General features: G+C 40.7%; 1 protein-coding gene across 5 annotated transcripts in view; it reads right to left on the bottom strand.

Annotated features, from left to right (window-relative positions):
- Window positions 1-489: 489 nt before the first annotated feature.
- Window positions 490-20,363, bottom strand: part of ANKFY1 (ankyrin repeat and FYVE domain containing 1) — a 35,689-nt gene continuing 15,815 nt past the window's right edge. For all 5 annotated transcript variants that reach the window (XM_076354771.1, XM_076354773.1, XM_076354774.1 and 2 more), the window contains 18 exons: window positions 19,628-19,832; window positions 18,219-18,287; window positions 17,278-17,477; window positions 16,766-16,863; window positions 16,161-16,383; window positions 15,093-15,191; window positions 13,670-13,823; window positions 12,541-12,709; window positions 11,213-11,331; window positions 10,708-10,864; window positions 9,248-9,448; window positions 8,002-8,178; window positions 7,430-7,577; window positions 7,082-7,172; window positions 6,623-6,747; window positions 6,257-6,403; window positions 5,667-5,757; window positions 490-4,918 (listed from right to left, as the gene is read on the bottom strand). In XM_076354771.1, coding sequence (XP_076210886.1) covers window positions 4,786-4,918; window positions 5,667-5,757; window positions 6,257-6,403; window positions 6,623-6,747; window positions 7,082-7,172; window positions 7,430-7,577; window positions 8,002-8,178; window positions 9,248-9,448; window positions 10,708-10,864; window positions 11,213-11,331; window positions 12,541-12,709; window positions 13,670-13,823; window positions 15,093-15,191; window positions 16,161-16,383; window positions 16,766-16,863; window positions 17,278-17,477; window positions 18,219-18,287; window positions 19,628-19,832 — 2,606 coding nt within the window. In that variant the 3' untranslated portion in view covers window positions 490-4,785. The remainder of the gene's footprint in view (window positions 4,919-5,666; window positions 5,758-6,256; window positions 6,404-6,622; window positions 6,748-7,081; window positions 7,173-7,429; window positions 7,578-8,001; window positions 8,179-9,247; window positions 9,449-10,707; window positions 10,865-11,212; window positions 11,332-12,540; window positions 12,710-13,669; window positions 13,824-15,092; window positions 15,192-16,160; window positions 16,384-16,765; window positions 16,864-17,277; window positions 17,478-18,218; window positions 18,288-19,627; window positions 19,833-20,363) is intronic.

Raw genomic sequence — 20,363 nt, 5'->3', positions numbered from 1 at the left:
GTAAAAAGGATTTGCGAGGGCAAGTCAATGTCACAAGTTGGAGTCCCAGCGAAGATGCATCAGCTATGTAACTTCTAAGCAAGTTTCATCTTGCTGTAATGCTTAAGCACTATGCAAATAGTGCTGAGGGGATGGTTTTGATCTTAAGCGCTACACAAAAGTCAAATAAGCTGCTGCAGGAAGGCAAGATGGGATGGTGTTGCTTTAAGTTAAAGTTGGTCAAAAACTAATTCACAGCTTATTCCTCAGTTTAGTGTTTGGAAACACAAGGGGGGGGAGGAGTTTGCCTTGCACTAGGAATAAGTCATCTATTAAAGCAAACAAGGAGACTCCCTCACTGACCTGAAGCGCTCCAAGATTACCTCGTTTCTACTCTAATTCAAAAGCTCAGCTAGATTCTCCCATGGTAGAAAAGGGTGGGAACAGCCACAGTTACACAGGGGACAAATCGACATAGACAGTGCTCTAAAAAAGCTCACCATTCATCTGTACTTTAGTAAGTATTTTATTAATAAAAGACTAATGCATCACAATGTCACCAAGATGTTTCGGTTGGTTTGCTATTGCACTGAAGCTTTCCTTTTTCCTGAAATAAAGCTGCAGCAGTTATATGCTCTTCCAGGAGGCCAAGCTGCCCACCAGGATACAACCGGATGCACTAACAGTATGTTACTTAGATTTAAATGGATGAGCTGAGTTGACTCAATCTGAGCTGATGGATTCACTCCGTGAACCAGCTCTGGCCTGCGGGAAGTTAGGGTTGTTTCCTAAGAGTGATTATAGGTAAGTCTAGTTTAAGGCATTCAAGATGACTATATGGTATAAAGTAGAACACCAGACCTTGTCAGCCAAAAGAACAGCTGTAGCAGTTCCACAACATTAAAATGAATACCTGGAATAATTTCAGAACAAAGAATAAAGTTGTCATGCCCAGTTGAGTGTTGTTATATCCCTAGTTTTCCTTGTGGCTTGTAAAGGATAGCTTGCAGAAGGGCAGCTGTCTCTACAGGAGAAGATACTTTCTTAACAAGGTTTCCACCTCACAATGCATTATCTAGTTATGCATTTTATTACAAGTAGAATCATTACACAACAAAGTAATGCATATTGGAAAAATACATTTTTACAATGACTCCAGACAAACATTGCAGATAAAATGCCATTGTTCTAAGACTTCCTTTTCTATTTCACAGAGGGTATTAGAAGGTTCAGAGTTATTTTTGTCACTCATACAAGCTTTGATTTTTCTAGAGATGAGTTTGCTGCAGTACCCAACTCTGCTGGTTGCAGGAAAAAGAGGACTCGCCTATTAACATTTGATCTACAAAAAAAAAAAAAATCCAGCCCTGGCCTCCCATATTGTTACATGTTAATTTATAAGCACTACGAGAGAAGTTGTACAAGCTGTTGATCTCCAGCACAGGAAGTCATTAAGGCATCTGTCAGCTTTTAGCCAGCAGCCTGCTGCGCTCTGTTAGTACCTTCAACACTAACGTTCTCACTCCACTTAGTGGTGAGAAACAGTGACTACACCTTTTTCAGAGACAAATTAAAACAAACTTAAGCCAGACCACATTTTGTGCTTGTGTAAGAGTACTGGATGACTGCAATCGAAAGGAATCCAGTCTAAGAACAAAAAGCTACAGTATGAACCACCACAGACTTCCCATGCAGCCCTGAAGTGCCTGAAGCCTGGTGTGACAGCATCACTTCCCAGGGACAGAAGTTAGTTTGTTTTCCATTTACCCTTTTCTTCAATGCTTGGCAGACTTGAGTCTCGAGTTAACAGATACCGCTTACTTAGAGACAGCAGGGGTAAAAGGGGTGGGGGTTTCTGGTCACAACTGTAGTATGCTACAAAAAGGAAGAGCAGTTGTTTACGGAGTTAGAAATGTGTTGACCACTACTACGTTACCAAGCGCCTCCATTCACATTTGTACCCTGCAGTGGAGCATTGCCAGCAAAACTCCCACAAAAATCTGAGAGGTCTGAGAGCTCGGACCAATACTAGGCAGAGTGCATGAAGGATCGAGCCCCACCAGTTGTTTGGTGGGGTCAATCTCTTTAGTTGAAGAACTAGAAGAGAACTAACTTGGGTTTTGGTTCAAGTTGTGAGCTTTTCCCCTTTAACTCTGGCAGAAAGCTATTTAGAGTTGGCTGGAAGGAAACTATCTCAAAGGCACTTTAAAATGATCAAATTTGCTGAATTTAGTTGCTTTAAATTTAATGAACACTTCAGGCTGTACATTAGTTTATCAATAACTTTCCTTTCAGACTTCAGTGAGAAAGCAAGCTGGTATAGTATTGGCTGTAAAAAGCAAACGAGGACCATTACGTATGGTTTCCCAGATCTTTCCCAGAGTTTCAGGCAGTTATAATTAATATTCTACTTTTTAAAAGAGCAACTAGCCAGCCTTAAACTTGCCATTCAGTTCAGCTGAATTTTCACATGATCTACATTTTTCATCATTTAAAAGGTTGCTTATTCTGTTAGAACTGAGCTCCCTGTTCCCTTGCCCCTTCTATCAGAGAAGTCACTGAAAAAGCAATGTTTAAATGCTTTAGCAATTACATGTCGTGCAGTTTTCCAATTAAGTTGAAGGCTACAGGCTGCGGCCTTGGAAGAACGCTCTTCTACCACTATCTTTCAGTATTCTGAGCAGACGCTTACCACTCCACAGCACTGCAGCTCCAAACCAAGAAGGAAGTCAACATGTTATCATGGGATACACTATAGTCCAGACTTCTTTCACCAAACGTGCTTTCTCTCCATCATCGTTATCTTTCACTGCTAGAGACTTGCAACCAGTGATATTCTGAAACATCAGAAAACAATGGACTAGAAGTACAATGTTTTCCATCATCTATTTCACTCAAAAAAACCCCAAACTGTAGCTTGCAGTTAAATGCTTCAGACACCACGATTTTCCACCTCATTCACCTAGAATATTATGCCAGAGATGCACCATTTGTATTAGTAACTGTGTTAGAAACCAGTTGTGTTACCCAGGGCATTCTGTTGCCACATGACAGCAGCAGACATTAAACAGTGAGGCAAATTTGTATTATCATCCATTATTCTTCTCTAGTGTTACAAGGGTGAGATTCCAGTTATAATAAATGCATATTGGAAGATCAAAGTGCAGATCAAGTGAGACTTGATGCGAAATTCATCGTGCAAATGTCAGCAATTACACCCTCTCCCATCCTTTTCTTTGTACAAGTTTGAGAAAAACCTCAGGCAAGTCTCCCATAAAAGCAGCAGTCTGGTTTATCATCTCATCTTACTCTTTAAGACTGACAAGTCTCCATTCCAAACAGGGCGATGTGTCACCAACTCGTCTATATCGTATACACTGGAGATAACAGTCATTAAATAAATGCACACCAATTCATGGAGTAGAGATGAGGAATGCTGAGTTGGGTCTAAACTGGGTTCATTCTCTTGAGATGAAGACAGCCTTAACGTGGCATGTAGTTCTGCTTAAGTACACATTTTTTCTGACTGAAGCCTTTACCCACCAAATCATAACCTTGTCTATCAGCAAAGTACTTTCCTGTTTGCCTAGACAATGTGGCGTTAGATTTTTACAGATTCAGCATGTTTAAGAGAGCACGACCAGCCTAGATTAAAATACTGCAGCTTAATCCAAATTCCTGGCACCGCACTGCCAGTTCAGTATCCTTCCTTCAAGGCCAGAGGCTTAATGTTAACAGGAAGCCTCCAAATACACTCCCGCTCACCAGCAATCCTGCTGAAAATGGACCCAAATTTAATGTCTAGAGGTGCAGCACATTCTACACTGGTGGGGTTACTGACTCTCCTGCAGCAGTTAACCAGGGTCTTTAAACCAAAGGAAAGTGCTACTCTCCCTCATGGGATTCATAATGCACTTCAGCATTTATTGCTGTATTGCAAGTTAGACTACTTAACCAGTTTTAGTGTTTCTCCATTTAGCATATGCTTAGGCCTTTCAGCACACTTATGTTCATTTATACAAGTTTCATGAATCAGAAGGACTAGCAACGTAAATATGAAAGTGCAACAAAGTAGACTTTGACAGCTCTAGCAGGTACGAGCAAGAGTATTTACTGGCTAAAACAGTCTTGCGCTTCTCTTGAACATGCTAAAGCTAATGAGACATTTACTGAGGAGGTATCAAGATGTGGATCTGCAATTCTGACTGCTTTGCATCAGATGCTGTAAAGCTTTCTGTTGTAAGGCCACAATTCTTGAGCTATGCTTAGAACTACCCCCATTTTTGAAGAGTTTCTTGAAATGAACAGTGGTTGCAACAGCTCAGTCTAGCTTCACAAGAAGTCTTCTCTAGAGAAAGGGAACATTTATCTTTAAGACAAAGCAAAGAAAGATACCTGGTTACCCTGAAACTTAATGCCATCTCTACTAAGCAGCCTGAAAGCCACAGGACTTAATAGAGTTGCTCAGTGCAAAGCACCATATCAAGGACAGACCTGTTTTATGTCAATTCAAACATCAGCCTAACAATTTTAGCTTCCATACCCGACTGCAACTAGAAGAGGGTCTAAATTCTTTTGTCACTTGGTTTCAACGATCCACTCGAATTCCTAGTGAAGTCTATCACAGCCCAATACATTTACAGTCATACAAAGTCATTTATACCAGAATATATCATAACAGGGTCCTTAATTAGTTCAGTCTATTGCAGAAGACATGTATAGGCCTCCTCTTCCCTATCCAGAGGGCTTGTAAGCAGAGCTGCTGTCAGGAGCACTGACTGGGAATCCCTTTACTTCCACAGCATACTAGGAGACTCCTCCCAGAGTCAGGACATCAAAGCAGATGTTGCAAACTCGAACTGGCTTGTTCAGATCAAATTTTATGATAGGAATCTCCTTTGTTGAGCACTTATGGCAGAGCAGGCGTCCACAGTGTCGGCTGTTGATAGAAGAGGGGTGGGAGAAAAGTGGATTCACTCATAGTGAACACCAGGGTTTTACTGTTTGATGTTCTTTATCAGTGATAGTATCACGAAAAAGGTACAGTAGCAACTGAAATGCTACATTTTTCTTGTATCTTCTGATATCTCTCATTCAACAATATAATACTAATGCCAAAGACACATGCTGCTTCTATACTAGTCAGTCACCTAGTACTACCTTCAACTGAGGCATGTGTAGTTTCTCTGGAATACTGGGCCAAGAGAAAAATCTTAGCTTAACATCCATCTAACCCAGCATCTTTTGTAGAAGTTCAGACTAGTTAAGAAAAGGCAACTCATGTCTACGCAAGAGCAACTCACGTCAGCATCTTCAGTCATTTCCACATTACAAACAGCACCCCTAACCTAAGCTGGCAGTGGCTACCCAAATCTGTCACCTGTTTCAGAGCAAGTCAGCCCCACTACTGAAAGCGGGCATCTAAACCCTCTGTTTCACTACTGGAACTTTGACATGATTTCTCATTTCCAACAAATCAGAATATTAAGTGCACAAACCGCTAAAGATCTAATTTTAGTCAGACCACAAGTTACTGATCTAGGACAGGGTGCAATGTTTCAGCTGGATTACTGGTTATACACCTACGTTAACATAGAGGTTTCCTAAACCACCAAAAGGAACAAGCCTAGCTACGTTTGGAAGAGGAATCCGTTTCCTTGTAAGCACAGCAAGATGCGTCATATTACCAGTGATGCTTTCTTGTCGTGACTCCAAATTTGGCAGTGCATTCATAGCAGTTGGAGCCATCACACCAGGGAGGTTCTTTTGTCAGCATATCTGTTAGAGGCAAAAATGTCAAGGCAAAGCGGGCTCAGACACCTCTTGAGTACACTGTAACATTAAGGAGGCTTTTTCCAGTTTTAGGTTGCATTCAGTCTAATTGATTTAACTACTCTTGCAGTAGCTGCAGTCTTGTTTGTAGACAATCTATAGTTGCTTTCATCAACATCACATTATCCACAGCGACTATACAGCAGAAGTTAAAAAGCAGCATCTAGGTTTTAAGCTACATTAGACTACAACGCCAGCCAGGAGTCTCCATGTCTTTCAGAAAAAGTAATATTTAAGTTTGACAGGTCTGCGTTGTGCAACTTTTCAGCTGATCATGAGAAAAATTAGTATTTCTACCCCCCATTTAAAGCAGTAGAATATTTGGAAGTTCAGCCCCTCTGGAATTACTGTCATCTAAGTCAGATGTCCAGAGCTCCTTCCTCCACCAAAGTATCTCAGAAGCATAAGCTAAAAACACTTTCCAACTGCAGCAAGTAGTACTTACCCAGCAGTCTAAAGAGAAGCTGTTTTGTAGCAACTTGGTAGTTGAAGATATTGACTCCTTGATTATTGTTAACTCCAAGACGAGCCCCAGCTCTCACTATTGCACGACACAAGTTAGCATTTCCCTTCATGTAAGCCAACAGGAGCACTGAAAGATAAAAGCCAGACACTTCCCTGCTAACAGAGTGGTAGGTCTTGTGTTACACTCAGTCCAGAGTAGGATCTTTAGTTCTTTTAAGTTTCCGTGTAATGCTTCCATCTTGCCATATTTAACGTACTGCTGCCAATTATTCCAGCTTTAAAAGTGACATACCACTAAAACAACTTGAGTGACTTTCAAGTTTAATAGCTGTTCAATCCCACCTACCTGTGTTTCCTTCAGCATCAGGTTTGTCTAGAGGGTATTCTGGCATACACTCCAAGAAGAGGTCACAGATGGCTGCTGCATTATCTTTCCCATATTGTCCCAAAATATGCATTGGTGACTGGCCCCTGGGAAAAGAGTTTGTTATCCTGATCAAGGTCTGCTTGCTACTACAGTTACTCATCCAACTCTCCTTGTGTTCAAGTTTGGTTCAGACTTGAACAATACTGCACCTAAGTAACTCAGTACATTATACACAACTGCCTACTTTAACTTCCTTTTCTTGGTATACATGATTTCCACACAATTTAAAGACAGCATGCTCTGCACGCTTCACTGTAAAATTAGTGTAGAAATACTATAATCCAAGCCAAATCTTTGGGTTTTTTTAATCTAGTCATACCAGCACATATTTTAAAATAGATTGTCGTTCTTTTAGCCTGTTAAGACTATACTAATTACCTAATATTAAAGGCTTCTGCATCTACATTGCACTCTGTGAGGAGGACCCGGATATTGTTTAGACGGCCATGCATCACTGCCAGATGAAGAGCTGAAAAGTAAAAGAGAAGCTTCAAGAATCTGTACTGTCAGCAATAATTACAGACTGATAAAATTAAGCACTCCCCTTCCACTTCCCCCACCTTCCCTCTCCAAAACTCCTTCCACCAAGCTTTGATTTTCTGGACTTTCATTCTTTTTCACCTTTGAAGAGTGAGCCCATTTAGTGGGCTATCTCTACCACTAGGAGATATCATTAACAGACCTACTGAAGTGTTTACATCTACTTGTAGAACTTCAGAAGTTTACCGTTATTTCCATTTTCATCTACAGCTGCAAAGTCTACTCCATTCTCCAGAAGGACCGAACAAATTGTGGGCAAATCTTGCTGGGCTGCTAAGTGAAGAGCAGTCTGACGATGCTTAGTCAGTTCATTCACCTGGGCACCTGCAAGCAGCTGTCAAGATGCAAGAAGGAATATGTTCAAAGATGTTTTCAGGCCTATTAGCCAAGAGTTTATTTCTGTGAATGAAGCACACAAGACTCCACTGTACAGAGATACTTCTAGGCCTCCATCGTATATAAAATGCTATCATTACTGAGCTGCTGCAACTTGTGTTCATGTTCAAACCCGCAGAAAGTGCAAGGTAAGGTTCTGCCTTTAAAGTGAGCCACACTACCTAGTGATTGCTGCAGATCAAACATGCTCATACAAAGGCTACTGGTGCAGCTCAGCTAACAGTACAAGCCAAGGGAAGGAACTTTATGCAAGTCTGAGTTCTGTTTCAGAAAAAGTGGTGTCACCTCCAGCCTACAGGCAGTGTGCATTAAGGCAGAATGTGCATTTTTAATTAGAGGAAAAATGACTCTCCAGTACATACCAGATTACGCACAATGATCTCTGAGCCAGCTTGTACAGCCAGGTGGAGAGGTGTTAGTTTGGAGGCATCCTGGACCCGAGAGTTTACATTAGCCTGTACACTTATCAGGAACAGCACACTCTCAATGTCCGAGTTCTGAACAGCTACATGTAGGAAATTCCGACCTTTATTATCAACCTGTGGCAGAAAGGGCACATGAAATGAAATCCATTATTTCTGTAGAACAGCAAATTGTTATGTAGCAGGACACATTTTCACCAAGAGATACTTGCTCCTTCTACTCGAGGTGAACTGTAGAGCCTTGTTCCTTTCACTGCTTGGCATTAGAGACTTATTTGATAGATGTGACTATCAAATAAACTCAGCTGAAAGATTATCAGCTGCAACTGCTCCCTCTAGACTGCTTCAGACTACTTTATAACCTTGTCATTTCTTGACCACACACTGGAGAGTATTATGACAGACAAAAGGTTAACAGCTGTTGTAGTAAGTACTGAGCAGCAGTTAATGATAAACTCAGTTAAATGAAACAAACTTTAGTCAATCTGGCGGTTAACACCTGATAAGGAAGCAACATGCAATCCTGCCACACTGATGCAAAGTGTATTCATTTTTTTGGCTTAATACCAAGTCCATGTTGTTGTTCTTTGCCTTGAAGCTGATGTTAAAGCGTATTTAGAACCAGCTGTATTTGTAACCACATTTTAGATATATTACAAGAGCTCACTAAACACTCAAATACTTTACTAGTAATTAAACTTACATAGGGTAGGAAGAAACTCCTGAACAGCTGCCTGAAGTGTCACACCAGAAGCCTGAAGATACAGTTGGAGGTTTTGTAGTTCAGCAGTGCAGCATAACATCTATTATTCAGTTATTTTAGGTCAGGGCTTCTATTTTGGATAGCTTTAGGAAAGCTAGGTAATAGATTATTTTCGTACTAGTCCAGCACAAGACAAGAGTTAGAACTTTCTCCTTATATATACACATATGCCTGTTCCTCAATTTAGTACTGACGAAATGAGATAAGGTTTGATGAGACACTAACCCTTGATGTTCTTACTCACTTACAGCATGTACACACCTACAGTTTCCTAATAAATCCTGCTACAGAAAACTGACACCTGGCAAATGTCATTGCATGTAAAGCCACAAAAGGATAAAGAAGAATTTGCTTGTGGAACACCTGTTACCACGGACTAGTGCAGTAAAGACCACCAGCATGCTTTGAATACTCCCAGCTTACCTGTTCAGCAGCTCCTGGTTCCCTCTTCAAAATTGCTTCAGCTGCTTTGTTATTTTTATACGTCATAGCACATGCAAAGGGAGTCATTCCTTGCCTGTCACGTACATTTAACTTAATATCTGGATGTGAAATCATAAGCTGAATGATAACACTGTGTTGGTTGCTAATGGCAACATGGATTGGAGTTCTTCCTTCTGCATCCTAGAAGGAAACCAGGAAGTTTGTTATATGAAGATTCAGGAATACACAAATCCTTCCCTAAATCTGAAAAGTAGAGGAAGCTTATTAGTTTAGTTCTGTGATGTACCCAGTTGCCTTCAGCTGGGACACCAAACATTGCAGTGGGAGCTCAAATCCACAGTGTAAGTGAAGCAAATTGGTATTTGTTTCTCCAAATAGATTGGCCTCAATGCTGTGCTATATAGCCATTTAAGTAGCTCAGAGTAACATTTCCCATGTAGGCAGACATTTTGGGGACAGAGGTGAGCATTCAAGACCATAGCTAAGCATTCCAAGACAATGCTTTCAAACTAATACTAGTTTGAGGTATTTGATGTTAATACTTTATAGTATTAACAATTTGTAGAATTCAATTTTTTATCTGAAAGACCGATGTACAGACTACACAACCTGAAGTATTGTTTCCGTAGATTCAGCACTACGGATACTTCCCTAGCTTGACTCTCGGGCACTAGTGCTAAGTTTTCTGGAAGCTAAACACTTGAAAAGTTCCTTCATCGAGAACATAACAGCATCATGCATGTTTGTTATGCAAACAGTATATTAGAGTCTAGCAAATTCAAATAAGGTGTTTAATCACTTGTCTGTATCAAGCAGCTGTTTACAGCCATGGCCGCTTTGAGACTATGTGTTCTGTCATTCACTTTGATGTCATTTTCAATAGCATCAGGACCTAGAAGTGCTATGCATTCATTTCTTTTGTTGTCATTTGTTACGCTTCTGTTTAAGGATTACCGTGTGATCAAAAATGAAGTGTAACTCATAGTTACAGCACCTCAGTTTACTCGGTAACAGAAGACACTTCCCAAACATACTAACAAAGTAGAGTATTCTGTAGTTTTACACTACAGCTGATCTAATGATTAATTGCAGCAGAATACAGCCCTGCTCCTGCCTTTAATTCACATGAGGGACAGAAGAGTTGAATTCCAATCATTACATCAGAAAACTAACACTGCGAGAAGTTTTCTGTATCATTATTTTCCTTCAGTATAGATTCCTGAATTAACCCAGCATATGAGCAGATAAGCACTAGATCTGGTAACAAGGGACAGGAAAGAAAGTAGAACTGCAGCCAGTCATCGCATTGGCTCAGCCATAATAGGAGGATGTTCTTTTTCTTATCAAGCAAAATACACAGCTGAGAGGGAATTTTCTTTTCACCATATAAGAGGCGAAGAATCAACTTCAAGGAAACTGTGCACAATTTCTTTACGTACCTGAGCATTGACATTGGCACCAAACTCCAAAAGGCACTGGATCACCTCTTCTAGTCCCCAGCAGGCTGCCAAGTGTAAGGGTGTCTGTCCATCATGAGCTTCCTCTTCTCCTTCTCCGTTCGGGCCTGGCTTTCTGGGACTATTCACATCACAACCACTAAAACAAACACAATACAGTCAATTTATTACGTTTAATCCAGATTTAAACTGTTCCAAACAAGGGTCAGAAAAAAATTTGCAAGAGCTGATCCAGCAACTGCTGACACATTCTACATAAGCACAAGTTCCTGGTTTTAGTTTGACTCTTGTCATCAAGAACCTGATGCCAATATAGATAACAGAATGTGTCTTTAAGATTAGTCAGACTTCCATCAGTGCCATCCACCCACCAGAAGTCTAATGAAGCACATACCTGTTACTGGCTCAAAATAGCACTCAATTAATTTATGCCAGCAAAATATATACATGCACATTAGAAGGTTTGTATTTTAGAAGGTGGTCTGACCTGCGAATAAGAAAGCATGCTATTTGTTCACTGTTTTCATCAATAGCTCTATGAAGAAGAGTTTGTAAGCAGCCACTTGGTCCTGTCCCCCAACAGGTTGAATCACAGCCATGCCTAACCTGGAAGGAGAAGCACAGTGAGGCAGTGAAGGTTTTTTTATGTCTCCAGCAGGCTCCTACTACTTTATATAGTCCTTGATCAATGCTTCTGAAACATTATCCCTTAGAGACAGAATTTGAGATGCCTCATCTATTCCTGTGACAGTCATTCAATTTCAAGAAGCTACTTTAATGTCTTCCAGACTAATATTTTATTGGTCTACTATGTAACACTTAATTAGGTAGTGTTTACTAACAATTCAGATATTCACCCACATACTCCGAATAGACAGATCTTAAGCCAGTTTGGGTAACAGTTACCTCACTTTCAGCAATAACAAGCACCTAAAGCGGGTCAAGTAGCATCAGCAGACATTGCCTTTGAAGGTCTGGCCCATTTACTTGCTTTCCTATACATTCAGCTAAACAGATAGCTTTTTCCAGGAACTGCATTTCTAATATTTGTATCCTTTCACTACAGAACTACTTACTCGAGCAACGTGGCACTTAAATAAGACTCGTTCCACTCCACTTTACAAACTATTTACAAGGTTTATACATGAGTAGTTTCAGTGCTGACTCCATAAAGATTCTTATCCAATACCAGCACAAATGGTCAAGTACACTTACAAGACGTATTTCTCAGCTCATCAGCACAGCTTTTAAATAGTTGTCTCTAGCAGACAATAACTGGATATCGGAGACAAAGCTTTCGAGTAACTTCCTTACAAACGAGACCTACTTATGCCTCCTAAGAAGTCTCCTGCTGGATCACCTATGCCTGAAAGTAAATAGTCTTAAAAGTAAATATAAGCCTTTAAAGGCCTTTTTGATGGAACCTTAAGATGCAATAAAAAACAGCACATACTCTAAAGCATACATATGGGCATTCAGTTTTATCCAGGAAGCCTATCATTACACAAGTCTGGTATGCTACAGACTGATATTTTTAGTAGATCCTTACTCTTTCCAGAATCAGGAATCCAGATAGCATATTCTATACTTTTATTACAGTGACTGCAAGATATTTGGCTATGCAGACTACAGTGTTTATAAAAAAGATTTCCCAAGAAAAAGGAAGTTCTGGTGAAGAAAAACCTCTAGAAGTTATAGTGGTATAGGACTACTCTGTTCTTTTCATGCATTGAGTTTGTTTTTGCTAATGAGCCCTTTTTGTTGCTAGCAAGATGCACAGAAGTGACACTAAATTAAGTCAACTGACAGTCTTACCAGAGTTGACGCGATATCTTCCAGGTTATTTTCTAAGGCAAGCCATAAAGGAGGATTTCCTTTCTCATCTGGCACAGACATGTCTGCTCCCCTGGTACAAATAGCATCAACCACAAGAGGGAGCTGGTTTTTTATAGCTAGCTGTAAGGCAGTCTCTCCATCCTGTGTTCTGTAATAGGTACAGTTTGAAGTGTGTTAATACCGCATTATAAAGTTAGGTCTTGTGTTACAGTAGTTTATTGGCAAAGCCAAGAATTATCTCCTCATGTGTGTATTTTTGCTGTGGTAAGACCATATCCCTACAGCCAAGTAAGTGCACCAAAGTAGTTTTTCATCACAGCTACATAGTTTACCTTTCTTTCCCCCACACTTTAGTAGCAAGTGATTGATTTCTGAAGTTTGAAAAGCGTGTTAGCGTTCTTAGCTCAGAGGCACTGCCATTTCCTTAAGTGCAGCCATTATTTGAACAGAGTTCCTTCAGAGCAAGCCTACTGCCACAGAAGTGAACAGCTTTGTCTGCACTGTGGTAACACTTCAAGCAACAGTCAGAAATGCCAACTATTAAAAAACTGAAGTTAGAACAGCAATATTCAGGAGTTCGTACCCATGACATTCATTACAGTGTAGCTCACCAAATTTCAAAGACAGCCTGTCAGTCATGTAAGCAGATAAATGTTTTGTTCAGTCTAATATCAACTTGTCTAGAAGATACTCAGGAGGCAAGCTCTATCAGAATCTTGTTGCTGGAGCTACATCTAATTAGTTTGGATGGCGAGCTGCATCTAATTAAGAAAACATGCAGCTCTAACAAGCTGGCATATAAATGAGACTACAGAAGTTCAGTACCACATCTCTAGGACTTGAGAGTGTTACAGAGGATCCTGTTCTACCTAAAATTAAGAGGCACCTCCCTCTGCAGCCTCAAGAGGAGGTACTGACCCATGGAGCTATATGTAGGTCCAAGTTCACATATGTAATCCCTCAGCCATAATCAGTGCCATAAGAAGTACCAAACACGTAAGTATGCACAAATCATGATTTGAAACCAACTTCAAGCCGTTATATACAGTCATCACTACCCACTCCTAAATACATATCCAGTTGAGCGCTGTATCAGCTAAGATCTTACCTGACATTTATATCTGCCTGATGTTCCAGCAAAAAGAGTGCACTCTTACTGTCTTGTCTCTGTATTGCCATATGTAGTAGAGTCTGTCCATCTGACATTGTGTCATTGATGGATGCCCCAGATCCAAGCAGCTGAGCTGCTATCGTGTGCATGCCTGAAGAGTTAAAGCTCATTAGTATTCTATCTTCAGTTCTATAAAATAGACACACTGAAGATTAATAAACAAAGCTTCAAGCTTTCAATTTTCAGTAATTCAGTAAGCAATGCACTGAATCAATGCTAGAGCCTATTAAAATCTACATACATGAGCTAAACCAACTCATGACTCTACCCAGCTTGAATATTCATTTACAGACTTACTGAATATTGATTACTGAGTCCTTTTGGTTTTGCTTAAATACACAAGATATGGTCTGGTATACAGTAGAGCTTTCTCATTAGTTCTGCCAACCTAAATGTAGTAGAGTCCTCTTTAACCATACCTAGCCTAATCCTTCGTATCACTTCAGACTTTTGTCCAACAAACATATTAGCTTTGGTATTACATTCATAAGCTATTCCTTTGAATATTACTGTATTAGGTGTTTAGCTTAGTTCCTCCTCCTTTATCTCAGAAGCAGATAAAGGCAATGGTAGGGAGAAAGCTACATTTTGGTTTCCTTTCATTGGAGAGGAAAATTAAAAGCCTGGGCAGTAAAGGTATTTGTTACATATGGATGACATCTAGCACTCCTGCACAGAGGAACATCACTAAGCATTCTGCCTCATCTCTTAAGTCCAGAGTATGAGTAGTCATCCCCCATACAGCTGCCGTTTCCAGCTCAGTAGGACCATACTTAAATTGATTCAGTAGTAACCACGCCACCTCTTTCTTTTGACGATGTCCTGATACAGTTGAAAAGTCACTTGGCTGCAGACAAAAATATCTAGTTTTCCCCAAAACCATTCCCCCTCCACATTTCAGACAAGAAAGCATCTTCTGAATCAGTATTTCAAGATCCATTCCCCTTAATAGCTACTTAAAGTAGCTCACCTTCCCTTTGTAAAGGTCAGCATTGCTGTATTACCCAGCATCTAGAACAGAGTTAACCATGAACAGACAATATGGTGATCTGATACGAAAACTACCAGGGAGCTCACAGTGGAACAATTCCACAGAACTGCAAATACAGTTGTGGACAAGAGGCTCTAGGCTACCTGCTAGTGAACAAGGGCAGCTGTAGGGCTAGAAATCTATCAGTAAGTCAGATGTGAACATTCAGTATTAGAAGCTGAAGAATCATCTAAAGCTGTCCTTGACAGCTTCTCACTAGCAGCACAAGCCAAGACATGAACACACACCTGCTGTTTTGTCTTAAAAATCTTATCCACATCATAGCTTCCGTATCTTTGTAAATTCTCATCTTGTTTTGAAGGCACATACCTGTCCAAAGAGCCAATCCCAGCACAGTCTGGTCTCTCGAGTCCTTTAGACTAAAGTCAGGAATAATTTGCAAGTTGTTGGTAGCATGAAGAGCATTAGCTAGAAAAAAAAAGCATAAGGAATTAGGGCATTCTTGTACTTGACCTGCAGTTGCACACTGAAAGCTGCAGGAGTAGCAATGTCACATTTTGAAGTAGCCTGTTACTTTAGCAGTCAGTTTGAAAGATCTGAGCAAGATACCGTCAGTTTCCCATATGTGATACTGCTTAGGATTCAGGTAGTATTGCCACTACTGCCTAATCTTAATATTATACGGAAAAAAACATTCAACTTTCTAGCTAAAAGGCTTAACCTGCCCCATTTCTACCTCCATTTCCAAATAGAGTGGCATACACAAAGTTCTGAGAATGAAGAGTGAAGGCCGTACTGCAAGATGGTGGCAGCATCCTTCCTTCTCAGCTCCCTGGGATGGAGGATATTCTCCCCAATTCACCTACTGTCTCTAAATCCCACTTATGGTAGGAGACAAAATAGGCCTTGCTTCAGCTGTCAAACTCCCTTCCTACTGCTAGAAAGGAGAAGCTGAACTAGTAGCATTTAATAAACTGTCATCTGCTAGTATTTCAGTACTCAAGTCTCAACTCTACTACGAGCATTACTCTCTACAAAATCCCCTTACTGAAAGAGTTGAGGGAGGCAGAAGCCTCACCACAGAAAGATGCTTTTATCCATATTTGATTCCAGCATTTACCTGAACCAAATGCTTTGATAGGGAGAGAAAAGGGACCTCAGTTGTACAGCTAGAATACAACCTGGGGCTAAGCGTTCAAGTCCATTATCTACAGTAGATAATTTAGAAAGATTTATGGGCAAATTAATCTTCTAGTCTTAACAAGCAGATGATTTGAATTTAAGACTATGTTTAGCCAGTCATCTTAATTGCTCTACTTAAACAGTGTTCACAGGAAGACATGCTTTATTAGTAGTTTGTCAAAACACAGTTTAGATGCCATCTCGACACGCCGATCCACTACAACTTCAATACAGTCTGAACCAGGAAAAACCTACCTTTTTGTTCCAGGATGACTGACACCACATCTGGGTGATTGTAAGCAATAGCCATGTGAAGGGGAGTTTGCAGATAAACATTCTCTGCTGTTGGAGAAGACGCATCCTTCTGAGCAAGCACTGCTTCTGCCGTCTGGATGTTTGGATTGGCTCCTTGTTGCAGAAGTTCTGCTGTCAGGTTTGCTAGGCCATGCCTACAGGCTGTATGCAGTGGTGTTTCTCCCTTTAATAAACAGCGTACTAGGTTAACAGCTTGAGACATGAAACCCAGAAGAGAAGTAGCTTTTAAATGACTATGCCCACAAGAATTGGTGTGAAGAGCTCAAATCCTAGTAGTTGAAGCTCCTTAGGACTTTCAAACTACATGAGTTAGCCTATATTAAGGACTTTATTACAACAGGCACTGAGGGAAGTGTTAAAAGCATGTTGACAAGTGGTGATGCTGCAAGAACAGTGCCACAAGAATGCAACAGTTGTCTGATGACTACTAAATATCTGAAAACATGCAAAAGGCTCAGCAGGTGTTCCAACTTGCTTTAGGCTATGGTTAGCAATGAGAGACCAAGGAAACTTTCAGACTACAGTCTGTAGGTTTCTGCTTTTACCCATTTGTTTTGGTGGTTGACTTTTGCTCCATGAGTGGCTAGGAAGAGAGAAGCTGCCTCATTTCCTGCACCAGCTGCCCTCTGAAGCAAGCAGTTTCCTAAAGAAAAACCATGAACACTGTTAGAGTGCTATTCCAACCACACTTTGATACTAACAAGTGTGCTAGCACCTTCTCCACTACCTTACAACATTAAAATTTGAAGCCAATGAGGAAAATCAGTCCAGCAATGCTGGACTGTCACGTGCACTACCATTTAGCAATTACACATTTTGAAACTGTATAGAGGATGTTAGGACCTGGTAAGGAGTCCGGATTTTCTGTCACTTTCTGCAAGTCAAGCTCAGCTTGGGACCTGTCAGTATTCCGGCTCTGGGTAAAGCTACTGCCACCTACCATTTATTATGCAGAAAATGCTGTTGAAACCTCATTCAGCTCCACAGAGTGAAGTCAGCATTAAGCAATTAACTTACAAGCCTTCCACCTACACAGAAATACAAACCTCTGTTTTACCTGTTACTGTGTCTGGAGCATCTGTATTGCTGCCTCGTTGGATCAGCCTTGCTGCAAAACTGTTCTCATCAAATGAGGTTCCATTTACAACAGGCGCATCCTCAAAAGGGTTTACAGACTGATCAGACGATACAGTGATATACTGAACTGCAAGCCACAGAGCTGTGCTTCCTTCATGATCCTTCAGCTCCAAGTCTAGTCTAAAAATAAGAGTTAATGTTCCCCAATTTATACCTTAAAAAGTGGTTCCCCAATGCAGCTTAAGTTTCAAGTGTCTGAACAGCTGTACTAGTTTATCTAATACCTCACTGACAACTTTTGCTTGCCAGGAAGCCTACTGTAGCTCCAGTTACTTCAGAGAATTTATGAATACCCTGAAACAAGCAAGACACTTTTTAGTGACTACTAGATTTAAGCTCATTGCTCCTAGGAGAACCATGGCGCTGGTAGATTTAGGCTCCCACTAAACATAACAAAGAGGCAAATCCTCTTGTATTTGAGTAAATCGTATACAAGAACTGCAAATTCAACTACAAAGAAACTGAATCAAATCAAGTATTCTGCTTCATCACCCTAAGTCACCTATGTTAGCTTTAAGCAGCACCCAAGTTGAACTCAAGAACACATTCAGACATTTTAAAAGTCTTATTACTCCTTTTAGCTCCACTACAAATGAAGTTATTGCTACATTATTTCACCTAGCCCTCTTTGAAAAACACTGAGATGCAGTTTGCTTCCTCTTTACAGTAGGACAAAAACTTACTTGGCTTCTGGCATTGTTCTGGCATCTTAAGTTATGCAAAGCGTTTACACTTTTGCATCCCAAGCCTATTGCTAGCTTTATAATAAGGCAAAAAGTCATAGAAGAGTTGTTAAACCAGTTTTCAAACGTTCGCTGTACAAGGTAACCTCAGTGTATTTTACATTTAAGTGAGACTTACTGTTTGCACTGGAGGAGCTGACTGAATACAGCTTCATTCCTGACCACAATTGAGACATGTAATGGGGTCCTGCAATTGGAGCAAAGTACAGTTACATTAGTAGTAAGTGAGACGCTTAAGATTTTGTCCATGGTCACCCACATGCCCCTACAGATTTATGGGGTTAACTTTTGTCTCTGCTTTCAGGAGAAGGGTACAAGCACATCTTGAAAGAAAGTGCAATCCACCCTTTTAGTGGACATTATTCCAGTTAATTTAGTAGTAAGCAACTCTTTACACTAATGTAAGAGCTAACCTTCAAGGAAAAAGCAGAAGAGCTTGACCTATCAGAATTGAGTAGCTGATATATTCCAAGTCTTCTATATCATTTTATGTACTTGTTTGCCAGCCCACCTAACCTGTAAAGCAGTTTACAGGCTCTACGTTTCAGATAAACACACTGCAGATACTGGCTCTTTGAGGTAACTTCAGTTTCACTGTGTCCTGGTTTCAGCTGGCATAGAATTAATTTTCTTCCTAGTAGCTGGTACAGTGCTGTGTTTTGGATTTAGTATGAGAATAATGCGATAACACACTGATGTTTTAGTTGTTGCTAAGCAGTGCTTACACCAGTCAAGGACTTTTCAGCTTCTCCTGCTCTACTGACTGAGAAGGCTGGAGGTACACAAGAAGCTGGGAGGGGGCACAGCCAGGACAGCTGACCCAAACTGGCCAAAGGGACATTCCATGCCATGGGATGTCATGCTCAGTACAGAAACTGGGGGAAAGCTGGCGGGGGGGGGGGGCCGCTGCTCGGGGACTGGCTGGGCATCAGTCAGTGGGTGGTGAGCAATTGCATCATGCATCACTTGCTTTGTATGTTCTTTTATTATTATGATGACTATTTTACTTTATTTTATTTCAATTATTAAACTGTTCTTATCTCAACCCACGAGTTTTCTCACTTTTACTCTTCCGATTCTCTCCCCCATCCCACCAGGGCGGCGGGAGTGAGCAAGCAAGTGGCTGTGTGGTGCTCAGTTGCCAGCTGAAGTTGAACCATGACACACTGACAGCTTCAAAGAGAAGTACCTTTCAGGAATACTATCTGTCATCTTAGTTTGCTTGCTTTACTCTTCAGTGATTCAATAAAGGCAAATTAATTGTGTGCCATGTGTTCCAACACAATCAACTCACCTCAGCTTTCTATACCTGGGCTTAGTCATGACAGGGTACCATTCAGCCTGCACAGCTTTCCACTTCGAGTGCTGCCCATGAGTCTCAAACTGGATTAATGAATTCACCTTTCCTGCTTCCAGTATCACCTGTACTTCACTGACAGACCTGAGCAGGTTCTTAGTGGGCTGCATCTAATCACTACAGTACTATCTGTTAAACTGGTAACAGACTTTACTTCACCCAGTATTTACCTTCCTTTGTTGTCTTGCATATTTGGATTGGCTCCTGCCTGTAAGAGGGACTCTGCTATCTGTGCCATCTCTGCCATGACATCTGGCAAATGCTTCTTGGGGCTGTATGATGCCACAAGGTGCAGAGGAGTCTCCTGGTCTCCCAGTGTAGCAGCATTCACACGGGCACCATTTTTAATGAGAAAGTTTGCAGCAAATTTATCTCCTTTTGTGAAACAAAATAAGGTTATTTATGGATACACCGGAACCCTACATACAAGTCCAGAAAATGGATACACATGATTTCCCTCTATACCATACAACCATTCCAATACAAGTGTCTGCTCTTGGAATGCCTTAGCAAATAGATAACTTCAAGAACACCTCACTGCAAAGTCAGGATTAATATATTTCGTAACAACCCCTTCGAAAAAATGTTTTGCCCAGAGGTTACATGTGACTCAAGTTCACACACTAGTTTACTTGTTACGATGATAGTAAGTTTGCTAGTTCCTGTATCAAGATAAATCCATAGCTGCTTTAATGCACAATTAGACAAATTGTGAGACTAAACATACAAGTAGTTTTTGAACAAAAGGTACTATTCCAGGGCATCAGTCAGAAGTGTGTAGTTGAAGTCAGTCGCCATCTGTTCAGTCTTGCTACGTAAACAAGCAATAACACAGCCTTTGCTCTTGAAAGTTTATGCCCCATTATATATAGGGTAAGGACTTCAACAGTTAGGACCCACCATGCA

The sequence above is a fragment of the Aptenodytes patagonicus genome, chromosome 17 (genome assembly GCF_965638725.1).
Source record: "Aptenodytes patagonicus chromosome 17, bAptPat1.pri.cur, whole genome shotgun sequence".
Taxonomy (NCBI): domain Eukaryota; kingdom Metazoa; phylum Chordata; class Aves; order Sphenisciformes; family Spheniscidae; genus Aptenodytes; species Aptenodytes patagonicus.
The sequence above is the reverse complement of the archived record's forward strand: the minus strand, read 5'-3'. Positions and strand labels throughout refer to the sequence as shown.